The 27,104-nt window shown below is 33.4% G+C and overlaps 1 protein-coding gene across 2 annotated transcripts in view; it reads right to left on the bottom strand.

Moving 5' to 3' along the window:
* LOC149484438 (protein qui-1) overlaps positions 1-27,104 on the bottom strand; it is a 95,227-nt gene that overhangs the window by 33,311 nt on the left and 34,812 nt on the right. For both annotated transcript variants that reach the window (XM_089700551.1, XM_089700552.1), the window contains exons 2-17: positions 22,029-22,188; positions 21,142-21,221; positions 18,778-18,900; positions 17,241-17,410; positions 16,009-16,163; positions 15,099-15,267; positions 14,821-14,980; positions 13,914-14,658; positions 13,697-13,840; positions 11,783-11,983; positions 10,262-10,440; positions 9,579-9,725; positions 5,532-5,650; positions 4,338-4,497; positions 3,932-3,947; positions 261-384 (exon numbers count right to left, since the gene is read on the bottom strand). In XM_089700551.1, the coding sequence (XP_089556677.1) occupies positions 261-384; positions 3,932-3,947; positions 4,338-4,497; positions 5,532-5,650; positions 9,579-9,725; positions 10,262-10,440; positions 11,783-11,983; positions 13,697-13,840; positions 13,914-14,658; positions 14,821-14,980; positions 15,099-15,267; positions 16,009-16,163; positions 17,241-17,410; positions 18,778-18,900; positions 21,142-21,221; positions 22,029-22,140 (2,804 nt within the window). In that variant the 5' untranslated portion in view covers positions 22,141-22,188. The remainder of the gene's footprint in view (positions 1-260; positions 385-3,931; positions 3,948-4,337; positions 4,498-5,531; positions 5,651-9,578; positions 9,726-10,261; positions 10,441-11,782; positions 11,984-13,696; positions 13,841-13,913; positions 14,659-14,820; positions 14,981-15,098; positions 15,268-16,008; positions 16,164-17,240; positions 17,411-18,777; positions 18,901-21,141; positions 21,222-22,028; positions 22,189-27,104) is intronic.

Here is a 27,104-nt window from a genome sequence, read left to right as displayed (position 1 = left end):
AAGTTCTCAGTATGTTTCGAATTTTTTTCCTATTCTATTGAATAAAAATCTGAGCAAAATATTTCTTGGTTTTTGTTGAACAACAAGGATTTTATACGATATTCTTGAAAAACAGATTTTTATTCGTGTAAACTTTTACGAATGTCACTTCTATCGAGAAGAATCAGTAAGACTCAGAGTTGTTTCTCCAGAAAACAGGCATGAACGATTAAAAATATTACAAACATATGTACATAATATACAATTTAAAAGATACTTACAAAATCTTCGTCTTAATGGCAAGCGTATGTAAATCCCACACAATGACGCTTGTATCTTCGGAGCCAGTGAGCAAATATTGAGATTCACGAGTTACACACATACATAGTATCCTGCCCGAATGACCTGAAAATAACAATATGCTGAACACAAGCAAAATTTCCTTGTCCTAAATAAATAATATTGTTAAAAAAATCACGCATACACTCGTGAAATTATTGTATTGTCATCGATCCTTGATAAATACTTATTCAAAGTTTAAATTGAATCTATCCGTCTATAGTGGGTCGAAATCGAGCCTACACACAAACATACAGGCTAAGCTAATAGAATAATTATATTGGATACCTTCAAGTGGAATTTTCAAGTACTGTTCTGAATAGTAATGTAGGTACCGAAAGATGGGTGAATATTCATCTCTGGATATACTGTAAGCGAATATGCAATCCGGTTATTACATATATTCACGGGCGCGGGATACGTGTTAACTTTTTATGTTTTGGGTAGGTAGGTACATAGCTTTTACGCTGTTCCAAACTAACAGAAGGTTTAGAATACATTATAAGTAGAAAAAACACATTTCTATGGATTAATAGAATAATTTTTTTTTCCTGTATCATCTAAGCATTGTAAATATTCAGGAATAAAGAGATAAATATAGAAACACTAACATTAAACATAGGTACTTTTTAAACTCCATCAATATTAAAATTATAATTACTAAATTCTTGTTAGTACCTAAGTAAAAAAAAACATAACGACTTGTCTTATACACTCCTTTTCCATGTTTCACACAAAACAAGGGCGTAAGGAATAAAAAACGATAACTTCGCAACTCGAGAAAGGCTTCTAAAGCAATTACATGCTCACTTGATTCTGTTTCTCACATAAACGACGCTTTTAAAGCCATGGAGCTCATCACGTGTCCCATTAAAGCGTTGTAACATTGTTATATTGTTTTAAATTGTGTTCATTTAAGATGAAAATATATTTTATTAACTTGAATGCTATAAAGATAATGTGTTTTTAATGTTATAAATAATTGGCCAACAAATGTTATTTTTAAATGCTACCAACTAGCTACAGCTACTAGCATAAAAAGCCTCTTGTTCAAACTTTTTTCTTTTTGGGTATTTTTCGCGTCTTATTCTGCCAATACCCTTTCTTAGAATAAAAATGTAGACCTCAACTTCATTTGATCATAAGAAAAGATTGGCTCCAGGAACTTTGTGAAACTCATTCACGAATCGGTGATAAGTTAGTAATAGATTTGGGCACAGTTTTGCCAGCTCTGTTGATTTGAAACACTCCCGAACCGGGTTTTTATGAAATAACTTTGATTTCTATTTGAAAAAGTTTCTTTCGGAGTCGTAATATGAAGTACGGAACTCTTTTGTGATGTGAAATAAAATGAGAATACTTTCTGTAGTTTTGTCAACATGTGAATGTGAATATTTATAAAAAAAAATAATAAAATTATTATAAGATATCCAGCTGTAATCATGGTAAATATTCTAAACGCAGTATTTGGATTTGAAAGATGACAATTAAAGCCTGACGAAATATTTCTTTTTTTTAATCAATTTAATTTGTAAAAGTGCATATTTACCTATATATTAAAAAAAAACTTGTTTAAAAGATACGTCATAAAGCAATTAATTATCCTTTATTTAATGCGATTCCACTGTTTCCTTTTTACGAGTAATATAATTTAAATTAAGCGCGTCGTTCAGCACAAAGGCTAGTAATTATTAATACTCAAATTTATTAATTTGCTACAGCTGACTGAATGTACTTCGTTAAAAATGAAAAAAAATATTTAAAAGAGTACCTACTTATATGTATTTAGTTCTGAACTGACTTTGAAAGTAATATTTTAGAAGTGAAGCCTATCGACGACGAATACGAATTTATTCTGAAGATATCTTGGAAATTGATACTGACTTAAGACTTTACAAGTTCTTGTTTCTTTCAAGTTTAGTATTTTATATTAGAAAGAGCTTAGAAATCAAGGAAAATTACTACATACGAGACAAAGTAAATTCTTTAAACGAACAAGCACAGACTTAAATTTAATTTAACAAAAAGGTGGTAGTCAGAACCGAACGCAATTTCTTGTTACTGATGTAAATTATGACCTTAAGAGTCTTATTTTACTAGAAAGCAATCACAATAGCGATTTTCAATTTCAGTCGGCAGGTGTGCGAAACGGCATTTAATCCCACCATCTAAATAATTGGAGGGCCGTTTAAGTACCCGGCGAAATGAGGCCGAATATAATATAAAAGTAGAGAGAGAGAGTGTAGATATCTCCTCATTTCAAATCCATTTTTGTTCTCCTTACAATAATAATAGAAGAAACCGTTTGAACGAACGATTTGCAAAAGACAATCTTTCTCTGGCTAAGTTATAAAAATATTATGTAAATTCTTTTAAGTCTCCCGGGAAAGTCGCCATTGAACAAACACATCGCTTCCCGGGAAAAAAATGGGACATTAGAAAAATAAAAACGGTGGACGCGCCACTAAATGTCACCTCGGTCGAGTAAACAGACCCAAATCCGCGTTGCTAAATTAAAATACATTAACGGGGTACGTATACAGATCATGTGAAATCTTGGATTAACCCTTGTTTTGCAAATTTACAGAGCCCACAACCGACTAAGGGATCTGCCGCCCGCCGCTCAAGAACATAAACTGAAACTTACTGGGTAATGAAACCTCGGCAACTTAATTAACTGCAAGCAGGATTTGATGAATGAACAAAAATTCCAACAGCTACATAAATAAATTAAGGGTAACACGGATTGTGAATTATTTCAATTGAGGATTGTTTTTCCACGAAAGGTTTACGCTCCTAATTTCATTTTTGAAACGTACTAACGCTACAGGAAAAATGTTTCGGTAAATTTGATGCTGATTTAATAAAATTATGTTAACCCTAACGATGAATTTATTTTCAAAATGAATGATTCACGTTTAATTAAACTAAGAATAAAACGAGTATTCGATATAATCAGAAAATTCTTGATGAAAGTAACCCACGACGAGAAAATTAAATTGAAAACCAAGTATATAATAGACGCTCAATTAACTGGAATTATGGTGAAAGTATTGGAATTTCATGATCACTTGGTAAATTTTCCTATCAACTTCATAATATTATTAGGTAGGTATGTGTCGAACTTTATGGAAAGTAAGTTTTAGTCTGCTCATAATTAATGTCGTAGCATGTTTCGACTATAGCTTTGGGAAGTGTCAAAACTTTGAGTGACTTCTATATTCACAGTGCTTATAAGTTAGCAATCTGATACTGATTCGTATTCTTTTTACATTATACCTGTAACGAAATAAGGTCGACGCGGACGTCGTTAAATGTCAATATACAAATGTGAAATTAGCAAATATCGACTCCTAGTGTTTTCGTTATGGCAAATTTCTGTCTTTTCTCAATCCATTTTTTATAAGTTTCTTTATAACCTAGATTTATCTGTGGATGCTATTGGTGTGTGATTGTGTAAGTACTTAGTTACCTTGAAGTCGTACAAGGTTGCTGGTGTATTTGTTTGCGTGTCGAGTCTTTTTTAGGTTTTAGTATATAATTTATTGGGTTTTGGACAAAGCGGGCGAAGCCGCGAGCGGAAAGCTAGTTGAGTATATGTATGTACACTTACCCTTAAACGTGTGCAACTCTCGAGTTGGACATAACGTGCCACAGCTGCGGGTCGCCGGCGGAGGGCGCGAGCACGAGGTGCTGGCGGGACGGCGCGAGCACACAACTTGGGCGGTGTGAATGCATTTGGTGTGTGTACGAGTATATCAGTGTATGTGCGCACTTGCGTGTATTTTGTTTGCGTTTCTAGTCTTGTGGTAGAGCGCGGACGAGTCAGCGCAACACGGCTTGTCGGTTTCGCGTAGAGCTGCGCCAGCACGCGCAGCTGCATGTAGTATTATGAGGTCTGTGTGTCACGTGGACGCGTGCATATGTGTGTGCACGTTCATGTGTGTGTGTACACTTTCGGAACGTGTGAATGGCGTGTATATGTGTGCGTGCGTACACTCACCCTTAAACGTATGCACTCTCGAGTTGGACATGACGTGCCACAGCTGCGGGTCGCCGGCGGAGGGCGCGAGCACGAGGTGCTGGCGGGACGGCGCGAGCTGTAGCAGCCGCGCGCCGGCCGCACCGCCCGTGCCGACTGACATCACGCGGACTGTGGACGCGATTGGCGGGTGCAGCCTGGGCGCAATCATTCATTTATTGGGTTTAATTATAACCATTTGACGACGCGGTTGGCGCAGTGGTAAAGTAACTGCCTACTGAGCCGACGGTCCCGGGTTCGATCCCCGGTCAGGGCAAATATTTGTGTGATGAACTCAATTATTTGTTCTTGGGTCTGGACTCTGGGTGTTATCTATATATATGTATTTATTAAATATATTTATCGTCGCCTAGTACCCACAACACAAGCCTTAATTGAGCTTACTGTGGGACTAGGTCGATTTGTGTAATAATGTCGTATAATATTTATTTATTATTATTATTTATTGTCAATAGGCACACACAGCTTCGGTGTAATTGCTGCGTAAAGCAACTCGGTCTATGTGGACGTGACACCGCCGAGGAAAAATGCAGCACACGCGCTTTCCCCGGTCGATCTACGTCCACATAACACAAGATGCTTAGCGCAGTAAGTGTGAGGCTGTTCAGTCTGCGTGGATCCGTCATTGATGCAATTGTAAGGCAACTTATTGCAACCGATTTTCATTAAATTCATTATAATAATATTATGTTGCATTAAATCAAAATCATATTATAAGTGTCCCTAAATCAATTCCTGTAAAGGTATCTACAAAAACTTCCCCATAAATAAAATAAGAACTTGTCTTTTACCCATGTGTTTCACTTTACCTATCGCGATGAAAAATATATTCAATAGATCCACATTGTAAAACGACGATACGGTATAAAATGTGTAATCGTAGTACGTGAACGGAACTCTAAAATACAAGAAAACGTCTAACAACTGACATTAAAATGTTTTTTGCTATATTTTTTTTAAATTTAAAATGTTAATATACATAACGTTGTTACTTAAATAATATAATAATTAAAAAAATAAGAACGCAACTAAGGCTCTTGACTGGTTCTTATATCAAAATTTGTTTTGCCCTTCTTGGTTTTGCCTAACATCTTTTCAATATTATCGCCATAAAATTCACAACAATATTACATAAAGCCTTTCCGATAAAGTCGATATTCGCTCAACTCACCATCCATTCAACGGGACCAGTAAAGGCTTGTCATACCCATCGCACCAGGCCATGGCAGCTGTCACGAGCGTCGCCAGCACGCCTCGACGGGCCACCGCTGGTCGGAGCCACGCTATGATCTGGGTAGGTGTATATAAGTATGATATATAGGAATAAATATTATGTTATAATCAACACTAATTTCTATACAGGTGAATGATTTAAGTTTTTGTTAGTATGTATCGTTCAAACTGTGTTATCGATTTTAAAAAATCGGTCACTAGTAAAAAAAAGACGGGTTGCACTCCGGGAGTGCCGGCAGAAGTGAAAACTTGATTATTAACGTTGAGCATGTTTGATATCCATCCGTCTTACGCTTTTTCGATCAGGTCACGTGTCCTGACGCGAGTTTAAGATTTTATACCCATTACAGAAAAAGTGCTCAACGCCGCTAAAGAAGTTTTCACTTCAAAAGTTTCATAATTCATAATTTGAATATAATCAGTTCTTTATAAATATATAGCGTTGAGGAGAAAAATAAAGGAACACATAGGTAAAATGTGTATATATATTTTATTGTGTTCTCTTATTATTTCTACCCTATTCTAAAAATATGTTTTTATTTTGTCCGACAACTTTTTGCGCTTCTTTGCCTTTCTCCCCGTGGTTGCCTGGCAGAGATCACTGCATAGTGATAAGGCCGCCCTTTGTGCTTTCTAATCTTATTTTTGTAACCTTTATGTATATTTTGTTTTTTGCACAATAAAGTGTTAAATAAATAAATAAATAAATAAATACCTACATACGACATCAAGTTTAATGTAATAATTATTGCTCACATTTTAAATTTGAATAAAAAACTTCGTTTCTATCTATAGCATGTGATTGAATACTTTTCACTTAATTATAATAAAGGATTAACTCAAAAACGATTGCTTAGAAATACAGTCGCAAAATATAAGCCATAATTTAACTGCAAAGATAAATAGAGAGAAACGTCATCATTTTTCATCTCTACAAAAGCTCTACAGTTTGCCTTTTTCATCTTCTACGTTGGTTTTCAATTTTATTAAACTGAGCAGAAAAGATTTAAATTAAAGCAAAATCGTATTAAACTTACGGTTTAAGCTGATAAAGCAAAAGGAATCAGTATTTTTAATATTTATTAAATCATAATTAAAAGTTGTAGCACGTTCAATGAATCTTCATATATCATCAGTATTCACATTGAAACATCACATGTGACGTCGGTAGGTAACTGCTTGTCTATAGAAGGTGTATTCAAGACTATCTAAGTCGCGTCGGAGTACGGATGCGATATCTGAATTTATTACAGCTTCGACTTGTTGCTTATACAACGCATTCAATGTCTCAATACGGAAATATATCAAGGAATAGAATAAGAAAGAAAGAGAGCAATTTGAATATATATATATATACTAGCAGTCCGCCCCGGCTTCGCCCGTGGTACATATTTACGTTTTCTCTACATAAGAACCATCCTCGTACTTCAAGGAATATAATAAAAAAAGAATTAACGAAATCGGTTCAGCCGTTCTCTAGTTATGCGCTTACCAACACATTTTGGGATTCATTTTAATATATAAGATTATTGCGAAGAATTTACATATTTAGTTAAACACTTTTATAAAGCTAAAGGGTTGAATTGTTTGTTTGAACAAGCTGGTTGATATCAGAAACTACAGTTTGAATTTAAAAATCAATTTCGTGATGGATATATGGATAGTTCATCTATCGAGGTAGGCTTTAGCCTGTATAGGTTTTATAGCATCACGCTTCAGTCAATAGAAGCGAAGAATCAAAAATGTTGCAGAATTGGGAAAAAATATTCCCTTTGAGCGCAGTAGAAGTTGCGGATTAGAATAAATACTGCCAATATAAATAATAAATAATAAATAATCAATCAATCTAATATATTATAATAAATCAGGTTCAAATGCAAAACAACGCGCTATCTACATTCTGACTGAATTTGTTGATTAAATTCAATCAATCAAAAACTAACATGGAATTCTGTATAATAATAAACGATTAATTTTCATTGTTTTATCAAATAAAGTGAATCGCATACAACTTTATTTAGATCTATCACGTCACAATACAGACATTTTCGTTAAAATAAAAATCCCTTACTCTCCTTACAAGATTGAATATTTTATAATCGAAAAACAGAGCGTGTCAATCTTTATGGTTCTCGAGCGTGAGTAAACTTGTTTATGGGTACTTTGCTGCATTTTTATTTAAAGGTTGTCTTTAAAGTGTAATAGGTACATAAATGCCCAAGCGTCCTTCAAAATTAGGTGTTAATACTTTTACAATCATGTTTTGCCTATAATAAGATTTGATTTTTAAGACACAAAGGTAAGAAAAATAGGCCAATAACAATAGGTCAATGTTAGGGCCTTTATAACAACTGAAATGTTTCTGGAAAGCAAGTTACATAAAATACACAAGTAAATATTTTTGTCCAGCTATTTTAAGGACATACATTGAAATTGACATCTGGACGAGCGAATAACGTAGGTATAAACGAACATGACCGACCTGACGGAACTTGGCGGCGACAGCGGAAATGGAAAGCTTTCACAGAACGCAATATACCACGTTTATTACTTTTTCAATACAATCGTGGGCTCATTCAAATACACCGCCCCACCTTTGTGGAACTCGTACTTTTCCCATACCCTCGAATACTATGTACTTTCCGTATTAGTTTTGTTGCTTGTTGTTTGACGTACAATAAACATTCTGGAACATTCCATTTCCCTGAGAGTAACTGCCGCGATTTATCCAGATAAAGATCGTGTTCAATTAACTAGCTGCCGCCGTTCAAATAGATAAGAGAAAAGGGTCTTTTAAAACAAGCATAAACTAAGCGTATCCGACGTGAATCTTCTAAGCTTAAAGGAGTTAGATAGAAACTTCATACGGTAACTTAGGCTTTAAATTAGATAAGTTTATAAGTTGCGATCAAATCGCTTGGATGTAGGACGAAATTTTGAACTCGAAGGTAAACAAGCAATAAATAATTCATCGCTAGGTTTAGTGGCAAAGCTATTATGCAAGTTATTAACGCTTATGAATTAATCGGATAAACAATTAATTAATATAATAAAAATATTTAACAATTAAAAATAAATTATTAAAACATTGAGTCTTGTATTTGCTTCACTAGATGAAAAATAATTATAAATCAAAATACCTGTGTAAATATACTACACCTATTAGTCACAAATTTAATTTTACGTTAAATTAAGTCTACAGTTTATAAATTTATAAGTCTACACTCACTAAGCAGTAAACTTCGTAAAAATAATTAATTTTAATTGGTCTAGAAAGTTTTACGAAACTTTGTAAACGAATTACTTTCGACACATTTATATAAACTACAAATATTTATTTAATTTATAAAGTATAACCCAACTTATTTGTTTGAAAGTATTTAAGTTCTCACAATCTCAAAGATTACAATTACATTATTAACACGTAGGTAATAGATAATCAATAAAATCAAATACAAAGCTTATTAAAATAATGAATAAAATAATAATTAACATTGAAGATTAAGTATAAAAGTTTTTTTTAATGAATCACTAAATCATCAAATCGATTAAATACAAACAAATATACACTTCTAGATACAATTTCTGCCATCGCAATTCCAGAAACCATTTGATTCAGCCAACCACAAACTTGTATTACAGATAAAATAATCTATACTCATGCTTGTCATAGATAATATTCATGCTCTAGAAAGTTCTAGAAAAACATTTGATTCAAACAATCACAAAGCATTACATAGATATTCCTGTTACCTATCGAACTAGAGATCCCAACTCTATCGGATCTCTGGTCAGTATAGTTCTCGAAAGTTCTAGAATGAAATGGAATTTCTTACAAATGTGAGCGCTCAACTGCATCGGAGCTCTGATCAATGTTCTCGAAAGTTCTAGAAGCCAATAGAATTATACTACCAACCTGAGCGCCCAACTGCATCGCAACTAATCAATGTTCTCGAAAGTTCTAGAAACAATTTATTCTACCAACCTGAGCGCCTAATTGCATCGGGTCTCTGGTCAGTATATCGCTTGCTTTACGAACTGCTCCATATACGAGTTCCACGTCTCTGTCCAGTATGTAGCAACGCACGTGTTCCAGTATACAGCGGAGGTAGGATATTGTCACTGTTTGTACCTGGTGAATAATTGAAGCGTTATTGTAACAACATTGAAGCTTAATAAACATATTGTATTTCACTTAAATGGTTTTCTATCGCCGTAGCTCGATATTCAATATTTACAATTATTATTGTGTTAATAATAAATGTGGCTTGGATCGAATATGTAAACAGCTATTAAGCCGTCTAACCCAAATATTTTATCGGCGCTGTTCAGGCTTAAATATTATTTGTAAGAGGATTTAATGATGTTCATCAATTAATTATTTAACAATATCATTATAATTACTCAAATTTAAGCTATAGAAATGACTCATTTAAATCGTTGATTTAATTATTAATGTCAAATCTAATACTATTACTAAAATTATCAATATTAAAATAAATCAAAAATACTCTTCTAAAAATTTTCCACCAGACTTAAAACAAATTTAATGTGTCACTCACTATAAAACTGCTTTAAACTGTACACTAGATGGGAGTTGTATAAATATCGTTAAAATTTAATAAAATTGACACCTAACTAATCTGTTAAAAATAAAACCCAACTCACAGCAGCCAACAAGAAGTCAAAGTTGCACACAGTCAAGTCCTTCAGTTTGGAAAAGTCCCCAGCCAAGAGGAGGTGAAGCCAGGACTCTTCTACGTGTCGCTGTGTGAACGCAGCAGCCGTTCTGCTTGCAGAGTGGAATGGTGTGGAGTCCAGTAATGCGTCGTCATCGTCTACACAACCTATAGGAAAATATTAAATGACCATCAATGTTATCAGAATCCACTAGAGTTTATATTAGGGCAGAATGTAATTGTAAATCTAATTATTTTTGCCAAGAGGAGGTGAAGCCAGGACTTCTCTACATGTATACTTAGTAGTAAAGAAACACACAATTCACTAGTTCCACTTAATTTAGATTTTACATTTTGTTGTGTGAATGCAGCAGCAGTTCTACTTGCTGAATGAAATGGTGTGGAGTCTAGTAATGCGTCATTGTCGTCTACACAACCTAGAGGAAAATATTTTTAAGTGAATATTAATACTATCAGAAATTGTTTTCCAAAGTGAAAGTGTTTTCCTTGGGCTTCTTCGTGTATTTCATGGCTTTCTTTTGTCACAACGCGTCGAGGTCGAGTAGCAACCACGAATACTTCATAGATTTTTAAGATACTTGTTGTAAAATATCCCTAGACTTTGTTGTTGTGTCTATTTATTCGCTCAATGAGCATAAGTGGTCTCTGTCTGAGCATAATATTCTGTTTTACTTTTAATTACAGTATTTATTATTTTAGAGTTAGTAGTTAGAGTTAGTATTAGTAGTAGTTAGAGTTAGTATTAGTTATTTTAGACTTACTATAAATTAGCATAGTATTAGATTTGGCAGAAAAATAATTCTAAATATTTAAGTAATTTAAATAGAAATGTTTCTAGACGTGAATTCTATCAGACACGTTACATAACCATTGTACTGGAGTAATGTAAGGAACTAGCGCAGCGAAGTTTCAGGGAAACCTCTCGCGAACACAAGAGATTACTCAACCGCATAAAATGTTTTCAAAGTTTTCTTATCTGCTTCTTGAATCTCTAAACTATCTTACTATACGGGATTTTAAATTTCGTTTGCCTCTTATCCCAAAAAGACTTCTTTGTGAAATAAAGTCTAAATTTCCTTTCTGGGACAAAAGCATTTTAAATCTGTTTCGCTATTATACTGACCTTTGAGATTATAATGACCCTAAAACCAGGCAGTTGATTTGAAGTCGATTGACAATCTATCCTTTAAATTATGATATCACGGCTTTGACCATATTATGTACACCGGCGAGATATATGAATATAATGATATAGCTGAAATATACATCATTTAACCCGTCACCATAACATCTCTCACCCGGTTCATGTACCTCCAAAAATCTTTCCCAAATATCTTACCCGGTTCCTGTGCCTCGGAAATATCCGCATCATCCGGTACACACCAGAAGCCGGCAAAATGCACATTATGTCAAAACACTCCCAAATGTCGCCACATTCCCCAACTCACCCGGTTCTTGAGCCTCCAAAGACCTTTCCCAATTATCTTACCCGGTTCCTGCGCCTCCGAAGTATCCGCATCATCTGGGTCACACAAGAACCCGGCAAAGTGCAAAGCTGCGAGGTCGGAATGCGCGTCCCGTAGCGCGCTCTGTACGCGCACGTAGCGGCGGCGCGCGCGAGCGCTTGCTGATGCAGCCCGCCACCGCCATGTGCTACGGCCCGATACTACGTTCTCGCTGATTAGTGTTTCTGTTTGGAGAGTGTTTGAATTAGTGTCGTATAATATAGTAATAGTGTAGTGTTTAGTGTAATGTGTTTCGTATAATATCATAAAACTGTTTCATATATCGATTTTGTATAGTTATAACTTGTAATTCTGTACGCGCACGTAGCGGCGGCGCGCGCGGGCGCTTGCTGAGGCCGCCCGCCACCGCCATGTGCTACGGCCCGATGCCACGTTCTCGCTTATTATTAGCATTTCTGGTTAAAATGTAGAAAAAAATTGAGGTTGAGGATAGTGTTGATATCAGCAAGAAAAACATTTAGTAGTCTAGACTCTAGACAAACACGTCATTATACTACACTCTAGACTCTAGAGTGTAGTATAATGACGTGTTTGTTTTATTAGAAAACGATTTCAGATTTGGTATATTATTGTCATTTAAAATGTATTCTACACGCGCACTTTATTTGTTGTATAATTCTAATAATGATAACTAATTATGAAAAGGAAAACACTATTTTTAAATTTCCCTAGATACGTAATTAACCCACTATAACATTAAATACTTTTTGTTTGCTTTCATAGTCTTGAGTTAAGTCGCAACGAAGCTCATGTTAAGTGCTATAAAACGAATACAACCGTAATTTCTTTATTCTAACCCATTTGGCATAGTGGGTCATCCGTGGAATTGAAACTGGTTTAAGAACTGTATTTTACGTAAACGTATAAAATGTTCCCATAAAAGACGGATGCTAAAAATAGTTCGATAGTATAATTGTTTAATTCTGAATGTTTGAGGTAAAAATAAATCCATCCTTATATTCATTACATTACAGTTAAAAAAATGTGTGCATGTACTAGTGTACACACGGAAGAAGTGAAACTTCTTTATGACCTTATTTTTCAAAAAATAATTTACTATATGCAACTTTACAGAAATACGTCAATCACGCGTGGTAGGGATAAAAACAAGATGGCGCGTAACGGAAAAATGTTACACTAAATTTTTTTCCAACCCCGATAAAGAAGTTTCACTTCAATAATAATTCTCGTATACATTAATCGTACGTTTATATCGTAGTTACATTCTTTTCATATTGTGTAGTAACTAAACGATATGTACAAACCCAAATTGCTTTCAAATGTTAGTAAATAAAAATCCTCATTTGAAATCGTTACGTATTCCAAGTAAAAATCAGTTGAATATTATGTTTTAATTCAAATTCTTTCGGGTATCTGTAACACTAGCGATATTTTTAATGATCTAAAGATTCAAGTTGCTTTCAAACGTAACATACATCCATCTTTGATAAAAATATACCTTGTCTATATTTTTCGTCAATTTTCCAGTAAACTAAATAAATTGAAGTAAAACCAAGCCTTTAAAAATTTGATTATTATAACAACATTGTTGAAACTTTGCTCCTATTTAATTATACCATTCAATAATTTTATATAAGTGAATTATTAAAATGAACAAATGAACGGCGTTTCTGCTAAGTTCGCAAAGTAACTCAATCCAGAGCAATTGATGTGTTTTCACAGTCAATTGATTTCAAATATAATAAACTGTTTTCATGAAGTTGAAAGGCAATTTATTGAAATCTATTTTATGAAGAATTAATATTTTGTGAATTTTACTTACTAATTGATTACTTATTATAATCGTAGTCGGGAATAAAATTAATGAGAAAATGTTTTTTTAATAATTTAGGGATAAAAACTTAAAAACTACATACTCATCATGTATTTGGCGACACACAAAGTAGAAAAGTTGAAGTTAGCGTCCTTGAGCGTTATAACAGCCTCACTGTTGCTCGTCGGCATCAAAAGTTCCAACAGTTCAAGTTCCGTGAGACCGAACTCCGAACAAGTTATATAACCTACAACACAATGGCATAAACTTTGTTAATTTGTGATGATATTCCAGCCGACTGTGGAAAGTTAAATAATTACCTGCTAATTTACTAAATGCCTTAGCTCCGAAGACCGCTTCTAAATTATCAAAGGCACTATCGATATATTCGTCGGAACTATCGTTCTCCGGCATCTCCTCGAGCGCGTCTAACAAATAATAACAACTCTGCACTTTGAATTTCTCCTTCTGCGCCGGTGTTAGTTGCAACTGTTCCAAAGATACAGCAGTCGTACAAATTAGAAACACATTTCTCGGTAAGGACATCGGTAGCCATGATAATCCAGTCACTATATCACATTCTAGAGGATTCACTCTTTGCACATTATCTATAAATATCAATAGAATCTGGTTTTCCATATCTTCACAACGCCTGAGCAAACTTTGAAACCAATTGTTAATATACAGTGGGTCGAAACTCGCATCTTTTGGCAAGTAGCCTTCTGGAATGTTTAGAATAATGGACATTTGTTGACAAATAACTCGCAGCAGTTCCAAATTGTAAGCCGATCTGGGCGTCGATGCTGAAAATCTTATTATCCTCAACACCGGCTTTGGAAATATCTCTTCGCATTTGTAGTACAAATGTGTTAGTAGTGTACTTTTTCCGGATGCGTCTGGTCCGTATATTAACACGGGTGGGTGTCGAGATCTATTTTCATAATTTTCTTTGGCATTAGACAGTATGCTTTCTGCGGCTTCGTTTATTTGTTTAACAGTGACTTTATATTGATTATTTTGTTCTATACATAGCCTAAGATGAGTGATGTGTTCCAAAAATACTTCCTGTAAAAGAAAACCTATTACGTCATAAATTCCTGTTGGATTAATACGCGGTTAAACTGGAAATTTCTTTGTCTTTGAAGTTAAGATAAAGGCGACCATTTCGTTCAGGTAGGTGTCATTTATTAAGTCGAGCGTCTAACGTCTAGCATCCATATAAATTACCTGAACAGTCTTTTTCCTTCCTTTCCCCTGATCGGGCTCAGTACTAAGACTGTCATCGATCAGAGAGCTGACTACGGCTTGCAGTTTTTCTCGGAACGGTGACAATTTCTCTTCTATATCTGAACCACCGTCCGTTCGTGAGGAATCCGCTGATGACGCCCTACAATTTCGAAATCAAAACATATAAATTTACAAGTAATAAAACACCAAGGCTTTTTATACATTTATTAAAGGTAGCAATATTTCTAATTAAGCTCTGAAAGGAAAAAAATACTAACTCTAGCCTAATAATATGAGTGTCAGGTAGGGTGTCCTCTATCTTCTCTTGCAGCGCTTTTAACCTCGCATGAGCTATTATTGTTAATTTTGTATCATCCGGTTCTAATGGGGAAAGCTCTCGGAATGCAACAATCAAACCTTTCGGGTGTTTGCCGTTTTTGAGGATATCTGTAACAAAATATTAATGTCTTCATTTAACGTACAGTTCATTTATTATGAAAGCACAATTTTGAAAATAAATAATATTATATCAAATAGGTATTTATAATTGGCTTGTTAGTAAACTTTTCGTTGGGTGGTGTTATTAGGCGGATACTTTTTCAACCAATAGGGTACTGACTAAAAATTATCAGCACATTTGAAAAATATATTTTATATTGATAAATAAAAACAACTGTAACTAATATAATTTCTTATTCCTTTTTGTATTAATTTATTTCGATTCATCACAATAAATTGTCTTTCTATAAAATTTGCAATATTGAATTTAATCCGTTAACTCAATTTATCGAATATTAATCCAGATTAATCACAAATATTTAATCCACACTGGCGCTGCACAATCAACAAGTGCAATGAATTGAACGCTATTCCGTTCACTCCGAGAAATCAGGATAGATTCTTTTTACGCTGTTTTGAACAACCATTCAGTTTCTCGTAATACAAGAAATGGCAGCCTTTTATAATAATTACGATTCCGCTTTTAAAAACTTTATTTGCAAGTCTATTGCACAATGCTGTGATTGTGTTTCTTTTATATATTCTTACACATTTCGTACTAAATAATACACAACATGAAAACAACATATAAAATTCATTACTGAAGTAAGATAACCTGAAAATTATAGTCCCCAAAGTTTGCAATATTTCAAACTTGAAAAAATACGAAAAATAGATATGAATACTTACCCAAGGCTAGTTCGCACTGTATTTCGACGGGGCTTCGCAACAAATCTGCAACATTCGCTCCAGCATCATACGCTTCAAGGGCCAGCGTATTAAATGCTTTCTGAACTGTGCACAGACGTTTTCGCTCTTCTTCACGGTCCAGTAAGTTGCTGTACCTGGTAATAAGTTTTGCTTGCTAGTTAGTATTTTGTTATTATTTTAATAATACTAAGATTGTTACATGGTTAATACTATTGGTGTATTACGATGTAAAAAAGAGAATGTTCCATTATCCTACCTGTCATAACAGTGATAAATAGAAAGACAAAAAAAGATATTCATTGTAAATATATTTTCCATGAAAGAAATACATACCTACATACTCTGTTTATCCCTATATTGAAATTTGTTCCAAAAAACTGTAATCAAAAAAAGGTTCGGATGGCATGACTATATTGTAATCATAGAAAAAGATGTTTTTGGGAATACGAAACATCTCCATTTAATAGGGGAAAACGGCGGAGCCTACGTAAATTCAGATTATATTACCTTCTGTATAAGCAAAAAAGTAATTCTGGCAAGGGTCAACATATTGAATAATGCACGCAATCTCACTCGTACCTTTTCGTATCCCGCCCAACGGAACCTTTTTAACAATAAAAGATAACCTTAAAGATCTTAAGGTGTAGCAATATTTATGTACAGATAGCGGAGTCACCTATAAATTACCGATTTTACGATCCCGCTGAGTAAACGGATCTCATTTCAGGGAAATGATCGTAAATTGTTACGCCCTAAACGTTGGGTCAGATGATAATGAGTCAGGGAAAAATGTCGCAGGTTAAAACATTTAGGCTAAGGAAACTTTAAGTGAGTTACTTACGCTTTTAATCACAAATGTAAGGAAGGTTGTTATTTGTTAATACTAATTTGTTCATTTATTGGGATTAAATATTCATTTATTTGCGATGTTTTAAGAAAGATAATAAATAAGAAAGAGTGAAAAGGGTATAAAATGGTTATTAAACCAGTATTTTTCCACCTCTCAATTTCATACGTAAGAAGATTAATATAAGTACTTTGGCTTATTGTTTTCGCAAATGAACACAGTACTTTTCCTAACAATCCATCGGGAATTTACTCTAGTTATTTCCACAATACGCGATGATCTTGACCGATGAAATTAGAAACACCCACTTACACTTCTCGTTTCAAATAAAAACGTCTGTTCATTCATCGGTCTATATTCTTACCATTTGTCATCGCCCTCCAGTTGGTAGGATCCATCGTCATTGCTTTTGTAACAGGCTCGAATGAGAGCAGTTTGCGCAGAGTCATGTTGTACTAATTGTTCAAATGTGTCTTTGGGTATATTGAATGGTAGCACTGGTTGGTATGATGACGCTTCGCCACCGATTAGGCACTGAAATAAGGCATATTTTAGCTTATTTGTGGATTTTTGGTTATATTAATAAATGCATAAAGAGAAAACAGTTGATATATTTACAAATGCTTATGATTAGATCTAGAATTTAAGAAATGTAAGCTTAAATTAGTGCGAATAGGTTATCATCTTTAAACACAAATTATTATACCACTGTAATATTATATTATATTGTGTGTTACACAAAATGTAAATAAGTTTACGGTTAACGATATTAGCCAACAACTCCGAAACCTTCCCTTAATTAATTCAAAAACAGAATTAAACTCATTAAGTAGATTATCGTTCAAAATATTTGAAGTAATTAAATGCAATCAATCAACTGGAAACCGCATTAGACGCTGATTAATCTATCAAGATCGCAACAAGCTATCAAAGGAATATACCATTTATATCCTCAAAACAATTATCCTAACTCGAAACCATAAAACGTTGAATCTTTTTTACATTTGTTTCGAACTTTATAAAAGTATACAAAGTCATAAATAAAATCTACACTATAACGTAATTACGTCCCTTCATGCATTTTTGGAAGTTCTTCTTTCAAGCCGACATTCTTGATTCTTTTGACTTGTATTCAAGATTTAATATCAAATATGTGCAATTACCTGCACTGTGTTGTAACTAATTGCACTTATTAAATCTGTATGTGCTACAGGCTATAATTTACACTTCATTATATACCTTATTAAGTCCGAATTTATTCATTGTACGCATATTTTCAATGCCTATGTTTAAATTAATTTCATTTATAGCATATAGGTGACGATATTTTATCGACAGAAAAATAGAATTTTACATATCCGATTTTTATCTCGTTATCCTAAAAGTTGTTTATCGAATTCTCGCCAAGAGAATTGTTTTCCATGCGATGGCTGACAAGAGGATTTTAAAAGCTGAGCAGTAAACAAAAGCGTGCGAAAAATCCCAAAATGCTGATGCTAGTACGTATTAATTGCTTCCGCGAATTTCATCATCCAAGGGTATATTTTTAAGTTCATTTTTTACGGAAGGAAAGGTTCATTTTTGTACGAAATCTTATTTTCTAACAAAAATAATCTGTAAACAAGTGTTTGGATTTAATCTATAGAAAATTGTTTAAAAATTAAAACAGGTTTTAATTAGGTACTTATTACTATCATAATACATATAACCACGGAAACAAACATAATCACAATGTTACCTACAATGTACAAAACACTGAATTTTAAAAACCTACCAATTGGCTCATATTTGAAAACCATATTTCAATATTCTCCCGTAATCAAGCCAAGATAACCCTTCTCAAACAAACTTAACCATAACTGATAAACACATGACATACATTACATGAAATTAAGCCTTACCAGAAAATACCCGGCCTTAGAGGTGCGATTACAGCATCGTATCTCGTCGAGATGATATCTCAGTAGCGCGGGATTAGCCTCGTCGCCGCCGTCCGTGCCATAGTGCATATCCACGAACTCGATCTATATAACATTATAATCTTTTACTTGGAAAATTCTCAATATTTAGTTTTTGTACGTTGTAAGAACATTTTCGTTTTGACCTTCATTATAATATGATACATAAGTAAACCTAGGTATGATCGTTAATTCAGTTGAATATTTTCGTTAACTGTAATACTGTAATATCATTGAATTGAATTCAATTCAATTTTTTATTACCGAACCTACTTCTACCCCTTCTACCCTAATTATTATTACTTATCTACACGTTAACACTTTCAAATATAAAGACTACCAATCTCACTACATAACATAACAATACATATTTTATAAAATCTATCCAATAAATAACAAATCCGAAAACTTGAACATTAGACCTAAGCTAACACAAATACATTGTATTTGTTTTAAGGTCCTAAAGCAGAATCACGTATACCTTCCATAAATAGTGGACACGTCCTTTTAGCTAAATATTTGTTACTATTCATGCGGTAGTAAAGTTGGAATGGGGACCCAAGTTTGTACAATACCGAGTGCTGGTAACGGATATCCCAACGCAAACTTTTGTAATAAATTCTCTACTAAACATATTTTACGTAACGCCGTCATTAATTTTAGAATGCCCAATATATTTTGTGCTTGGATAATGTACAAGTATTTTCAACGGCATTTAACAAATACAACAACGAAAGCAAATTAATATCGTATTAAACAAAATACTTCAAGTTATTCACGTTGAAGATTCTTACCTCCGTAAAAAGTAAAAATATTTTACGACTGCTGCACGTCGAACGCCATAGCCCCATAATACATTCCCGCCAAAATGGCGCGCCGCGCGATTTGTTTTTTTTTTTCTTTTTGACATTTGGTTTGCTATCGAGACATTTATTTTTAATGCGTTCGTAATTTATTTTCGGCTGGTGAATAATGCAGTAACTTTTAAAAACATAATTGTTTTCTATTTATTAGGGATGTAACGATACCGATACCGTTACCGATATATCGGCCGATATACGGCAAGCCGATATATCGGTATCGCCGATTATAAAACAACCGATACCGATATCAAACAATTAAAAAAACCGCGCCCAATGAACGATGCGGGAGGCCGCCCGCGCGTGCGCACTTTGTTTTTTGAAAAAACTACCAATAGTAAACTTTTATTAGGAACTGATTGTATATGTATAACTTAAAGTTTAACTGACTTTGCAAAATAATAATACTAAAATAAAGGGTTTTCTTGTTTTTTTGATTTGGCATTGTTATTTAAAAGAATACGATTTGCAGTTGAGTCTCTGTTAAATGTTGGTAACTTTTATGCATAATTCACTATTTATTTTCCTACCAAGCCATCAATATCGGTATCGGTATCGCCGATATTTGATTACAAATATCGGTATCGGTATCGTATCGGCAAAATCATGTATTGTTACATCCCTACTATTTATTATAGTGGAGCCAATTTAATAGGCAACATTTGACGTCTATCAATTTTATCTTCGAAGAGAGGTAACCTGCTTGAAAACATCGATTAAAGTGAATTAATCGATACGGACTTGAAACATTTGTCAATCGAACTTGAAACACATGTCAATTTTCAAATTCATCAGGGGAATCCCTGTCCCAGTAATATACTTTCTTTCGTAAATTTAAGGAGCAAAATAAGACAAGTATAATACTTACATAATTAAAAAAACACAACGCATTTATTAATTTATGATGATTTTTATTCACAAGTAATCGATTTTTCACAATTCGATTCTAGATGTCAGATTTCGATTTTTAGAGTAACGTCTCTGGTATTTAAAAAGAAAAAAGGTTTACTGACACAAAATTGTAGCGACGTCAGTTCTTTAAATCAGAAATTGTTTATTATGTTTAGAATGGTTTATCAGTAAAATCAAATCTTAAAATTACTTATATCGGTCATTATTATTATAAAATATAAGTAATGGTAATTGAAAAAAGTTAAGCAAATATGCAGTTCTAACAAAACGAAATATCATGTTATTCTATGTCGTCGTTACTAAGTTAAGTTGTTGAATTTTGTTGAACTGTCAAATGTTGCCTATTAAAATGGCTCTACTATAAATTCTATGATTATTGTAGGATCTTTCACAATAATTTTAAATACGTGTAAGTATAAGTTAAATGCCATTTAAATATAATAAGTGGTAAGTTGGTGATCTTCAAAATTTTTTTTTATTCATTAATAATTATTTATATAATATATATATATAAAAAACAAATCTTTTTACTCACCTCGATATATCGATCATCGTACGTGGACTGCAACTCAGGCCCGACCAATTCAAGTGTCTGGCGCCTTTCTTCACGAAAATCTGTATAAATAGGTATTAATTGCTAATTTATAAAAATATATTGTTCAAATTTTCTTATCATAATTCGAAAGTTCAGTTTATATTTCCTTTTTATTGCATCAAGTTCGGACATACACAATAATATAATCTTTAAAATATTTTTTATCTGTAGGTACCATTATGCGTTCTATGCTCTATGCCCTATGGAAGTAGAGAATTTCAATCATACAACAATGTGAGGATTTAAATTTGGAATACTGCTTATAGCAATCAATTTTAATAAAATTAATTTCCATTTGTTATAAATAGATATACCTATATATTATGTAATTAATTTAACCACATCAAACGACGAGTCAAAAAGGTAAGTGATTTTTTAAATATCGATTATTGGCAAATATTACATCCAAAATAGTGGGAAATCCAAAGATGTTATGATATTTTGGTTTAAGCTATGAAATAAAGAGCGATTAATGTGATAATTCCGAGATGAAATGGATTTGCCGGGTAGGATTACGGGCCTACGTTGTGAAAGCTATTTTTGACCCTCTGTATTTTATAGTTGAAATCGTAATACTTTAATGTACGATTGAATACATTATTAATTGTAAGAGGAATTAGTTACAAAAGGTAACGTCTTTTGTAAAGGTATATTTATTATTGATTATTGAAGTGAAACTTCTTTAGGCTTTATGGTAATTCCGTCACGTCATGGAGCAAGGCGACGATTTTGGTATCTTTGATGTTTGAAAGAAGTTTCACTTCTGACACGTGTGCTCGACACACACTCTTTTTTATGCTTTGTTTTATTTTATATTTGACACCTACCATTGTAAAGCGACGCAATGTAGATCTTGACAGCGCGTGCTCCGGGCCACTTATCGCTCTCCTGGGTGAAACCCTGTAGCGCTTGCAGCACTAAAGGATCCGGAGCGCTCATTGCGCCCCGCCCCTAGATTCACTTCACCCCGCGCTCATACTCGGGACACTGTAACAAAATTTCTATTATTGTATTGACGCCATGAAAAGGTCTTAATCTGATCTTAGCCCTAAGGAAGATAGATACAGTTTTAAGCTTGTATGAATTATTTCTTGTTCTTTACATTGCTACGTTGCAGTTGTAGAAAAGGAATTCGCCAGTCCTCAGTTAAGTGGGTTTTGGTCAATATCGACTTAACATCACAAATTTCAACAAATTTATCCGAAATAGAAAAACCGATTTATCACATTAGATTGATACAGGAATGAGAAAATCATTCCAAATATTATTTCCTTAAGTATTTCATGAGATTATCTTAATTTGTCAATCAACTTCCTTTTAACACGTTTCATCACATCTATAGATCCCGTCTATTTACTTTTCCGTTACGGAAATTCGTAGGTATAATCTTCCATTCGCTTTGTAAAGATTACCTTTACCGTACCTTTCATTATAATAAATATACGTTGCCAATATTCCCTTCAACTGAGGATTATCCAAAGAAGCTTAGTAGAAAACATCAATTCCTATTTAAAAATAAACATAGTATTTACATTTGCTAAACGCTATTTTATAATTGATAAATAAAAATACTTTCCTCTTTTACACAAATCTCATACATGAACTTCTTTTAAAGTTGAGAAATATAATACAAAAATAAAAACAAATCTCTAGACAGTTATGATTCTCTAGTGATACTGCGTAGTGCAGTTGGTAACAAAATATGATAAATGATCTTTTATTTCTCGCAACACTCATATCTACGTGAAATAAACGAAATAACAATTGAGACCGATACTCCCAGCATGAGGTAAATTTTGTTTATATTCAGCCCTCCTTATGCTATTCTATCATATGAGGCTTATAAGTGACACGCACTTTGTCCTACAAAAAGTTACGTATTACACTAATACAATAGGTATTAACAAAAAAAAATACATTGAAATATTACCTACGCTATTTAGTTGTATATATCGGATATTAGGGCAAATCAGGCTGGTGAGGTTTTTAAATAGAATTAAGCCCTTCCCGGCAGCCGGTCAATAATAAGACCCATTTCAGTTAATTGCATTGTGGATTAAATTTCATTATAATTTTACTCCACACACAGAAAAACGTACCCACGTACATTCAAACACACACACACAGTGAAACGCACGTCTCACGTATTTATATTGAAGGTAACAAAAAGGTTCGCAATTTTCAATACGTACAAATAATCCCTCTTCAGAGTATTTTCAATCAATAAACCAATAAGAACTTTTAACGAGGGTAAGCTTTATAAACTTTTCGATATAAAAATCTACGCTTGCATCAATCCTTAAATTACACAGATCCTTAGAATTCACCAGATGGCACGCAACAACGTAAAAGTAGGCAATTATCTCATGAATTATTCAGAAGCGGGTAATTTACGGGTATTTTATAAGCACCTGTGGCGTATGCTTTCGCGTACATTTGCTGACGGCAATATAGAGCACATTTTGATTAATACTTTTTGCAAGTGATAATGGCAAAAATTTATCCATTTCATTTTGTAGCAGCTCATATCAGTCCTCGGATCACAGACACAATAGAAAATCTATTGTATCGCGGCCCGATCGGGCCGCTCGGTGGTCAAGGGGTTAATACCAACATTAAAAAGTATTTTGGTATAGTATAAATAGAAAATAAGAATAAATACAAAACAATAAATCTATAATTATTTTAAACCTGAGTTTAAAACACTATCGCAATTCAATTAATAAGCTGCAATCCAGTCATTGTATTTTGACTTAATTGTAAATTGGTCCTTTCCGCATACACATCCTCCTTCATCCTATACCTACATTCATTAAATATGTACCTACTGCGAAGCTGTACACTTACAAAGCAACATATGCCCCAAATGTATCCCACAGAATTGTGTACTCAAAATAATGAATTACTTATGTACACATGCCAGAAAACATGAATACTGTATTATTCTTTCAACATAAGCCCTGAAGTGCCCGGGCACAATAGCTTGCAATATTTAATCATCATTATTGTGTTTTTATCGTTCTCATAGCACTATATTCATTGTGGTTTGAGGTAGCACTTGTATCAAGTTTATTGTATTGCTGTTATAAAAGTTCTTTCATATCATAGTAATATTTTAATCTACATGAGTGTTTTAGAATGTAATACGATTGAAGTGGTTTTAAACTTTATATGAAAAACATCGAAGTAAAACTCATTGCATGAATGTTGTTATACTTTAGTAAGTGGCAAGCATTTCACCCACTTATTTTCTACTGTAATATAAAGTGCCTAAATTGAAGACTAATAAAAAAAGCGGAAATGACTCTATTATAGCATATTAAGTATGTTTCCTAAACTAGGATTGCGTGATAATGGTATCTGAGATAGAGATGTTGATTTATTACGTTCCTGCCGATATGGAATAGGCGTATAATGAAATAATATATTCTGTTAAAATTATAGAGTAGTATGTAGGCTATTAACCCTTATTAAAACGCTGGGAGCTATACTTCCCACGTCTCAGATTGAAGTAAATCGTGTTTTATTTTTATATGCTTAAACCTAATGCAGTGTAATATTTATCTACGCAATCTTAACATTTTAGAGGACTTTTTTTCATGGAAATACTTTTCAGAGAATTATTACATTTCATGGTAAACACACGTCAAAGTCAGGTGACGTGATTTTGCAGCCGAAAACGACCGTTATTTTTTAGTTTTTGGTGTAGTGCTCAAAAAAAATTAGATAAGTAGATTTGAGTTCTAGCTATGTAAACTAGACTATATTACGGTTGCGTGAAACGTAAAAATATGCCAAGAATCTTTCGTTTATACATTGGTATAGTCGATTGAAATTAAGTCTTTAAGTGGGAAGATATCATCCCAGTGTTCGTCACTGCACACGACATTCGCAAATTCTATATATAAAATCTGTGTGTCTAAAAAATCTTTTTTAGTTGGTATAAGCAACTTATTTATTGTTATTCGTTATTTCCTGATTAGATAATTAGAAATCTTAACTCAATACATTAGTATTTACCTATTGTTTTTATTTTGTTTTAAAAAAATGCCATTTTTATGTTGAAGTCATTCATTTTTCAATTCCCGAATTCTTCCCTCAGTACAAGAAACTTGCATTGATGAGTACTTTCACCTCCTTTATTAAAAAACTTGATCTTTATAATTTTTTACGATAACACTAAATTCACAAGTGGAGTCAGGGCAACTAACTAGTGTTTTAAAATATTGATGTCTGGAGTGGACACTGGGAGCTATAGTTCCCACCTTTCCAAACTTTTTACAAGAGAGAACAGATGACGGGATATATACTTCCCACCGAAAAAAGGGTACTTCCCCCCCACTAACCCCTTTTTTGTGTGTATTTTTGAAGTCTACGACCCAAAATTACCCAGGAACGTATCTTACTTTTTTGTTAGCTCCTCCACAGGCTCGCGTTTGAATAAGGGTTAAATCACTTAGTGTATTATAATAGGAGCTCATGCTACGTATCTATAGCTATAACACTGATAGGTAATTTACTTTCATAATTGCACTTTTCTCATCATAATTATCTTTTTAATGGTATTTACCTAAAATTTCATATTATGCAGAAGTATAACAGACATCTGTACTTGAATTCGGGAACTGTTATTTATGAACGGCCAATTTTACCAATGATTTTGAATGCGATCGTATAATAGCACGTCTAACCAAGATAGAAGCTAAGGATTGCATTGCAACGTAGACTGATATATTAACTGAGTTCAAACAAGAATCAGTTCAAATCCGTCCGAGGATATTCCGTGCTTAACTAGAATCCATAATAGAAAAACCCAGCACCACAAATTCTGAATAAATAAACAACACCCTAAAGGAAAAATCCAGGAACACATAATGTAAAAGCCCTAATACTTGCGTATTAGGGAAAGGCTCACACAGTCAATACAGTTATAAAACAAAAGGGAATTCCCAGTGCATACATGTTGAACATACACTAAATATACAAATGAAAAGTTTAAAGTAAACAGCCTATGGCAGGAACACCTGTAGCGTGCGCCCAATATCGATCGCGCTTTGTAACGTAGTTCTATAACTCGGGAGCCGTTTTCATGCTTATAATTCATTTATATTTTATACATTTTCAACGTTGGTAGAGATTTATGTGTTGACTTGATTACTTTAAATACTCTCTTTGCACGAAATTTTAAACAAAAATTTTTGAATAAAATACCTCGCGTAATTTTCATCGGACTATTTTTAAATGGGTATGATATTACTTTATGATAATATTGACTTTGTAAATGTTTAAAATTGAAGAGGAACATATTTCATGAATATTAAAATGAAATCAATATGTTCGCCTGTGTTTATTATTTATCAACAACATGAATATTTTATAGAAGTGAAATCCTTCACAAAGGGTCATATAAATTTAGGAATGTGTGGGCATATAATTAACTCATAATTATTTCAGTTCCATAGCTATAATATTAAAGACGAGACAACAATGTGGGCTGTTATTTACTTTATTCGAATCAGTGTGAAAAATAATTGAGACAAATTTTTTATCCGAGGTACGCGAGCGACGTCAATACATTTTTGTAAAAATTATGGATGAATCATCCAAGTATACATGTCATTAGTAGGTCAACATAATTTTTCCAGTTCAATTTCGACACATAATATTTGATTTTCCTACTAATCTTCCAATATAATATATAAATTTGTTATAATATATCTACCTAGGTATATGACGATATCCATCCAATTACATAGAATACCTACCTTCGAGTGTGCTTTGAGTGTGGTATTATCATAATTACACTAATTGATTTGCAAGTTAGGTTTAATTTACGTCAACGTCATACGACGTAATTAATTATGGTATTACGACCTAGTTCTACGAATTAATTTGCGGACTAT

This window comes from Colias philodice, chromosome 11, assembly GCF_061535455.1.
Source record: "Colias philodice isolate Cphi_HAF_F1 chromosome 11, ilColPhil1 Martin Lab GWU primary, whole genome shotgun sequence".
Lineage (NCBI taxonomy): Eukaryota > Metazoa > Arthropoda > Insecta > Lepidoptera > Pieridae > Colias > Colias philodice.
This window is presented reverse-complemented; position numbering and strand designations above follow the sequence as displayed.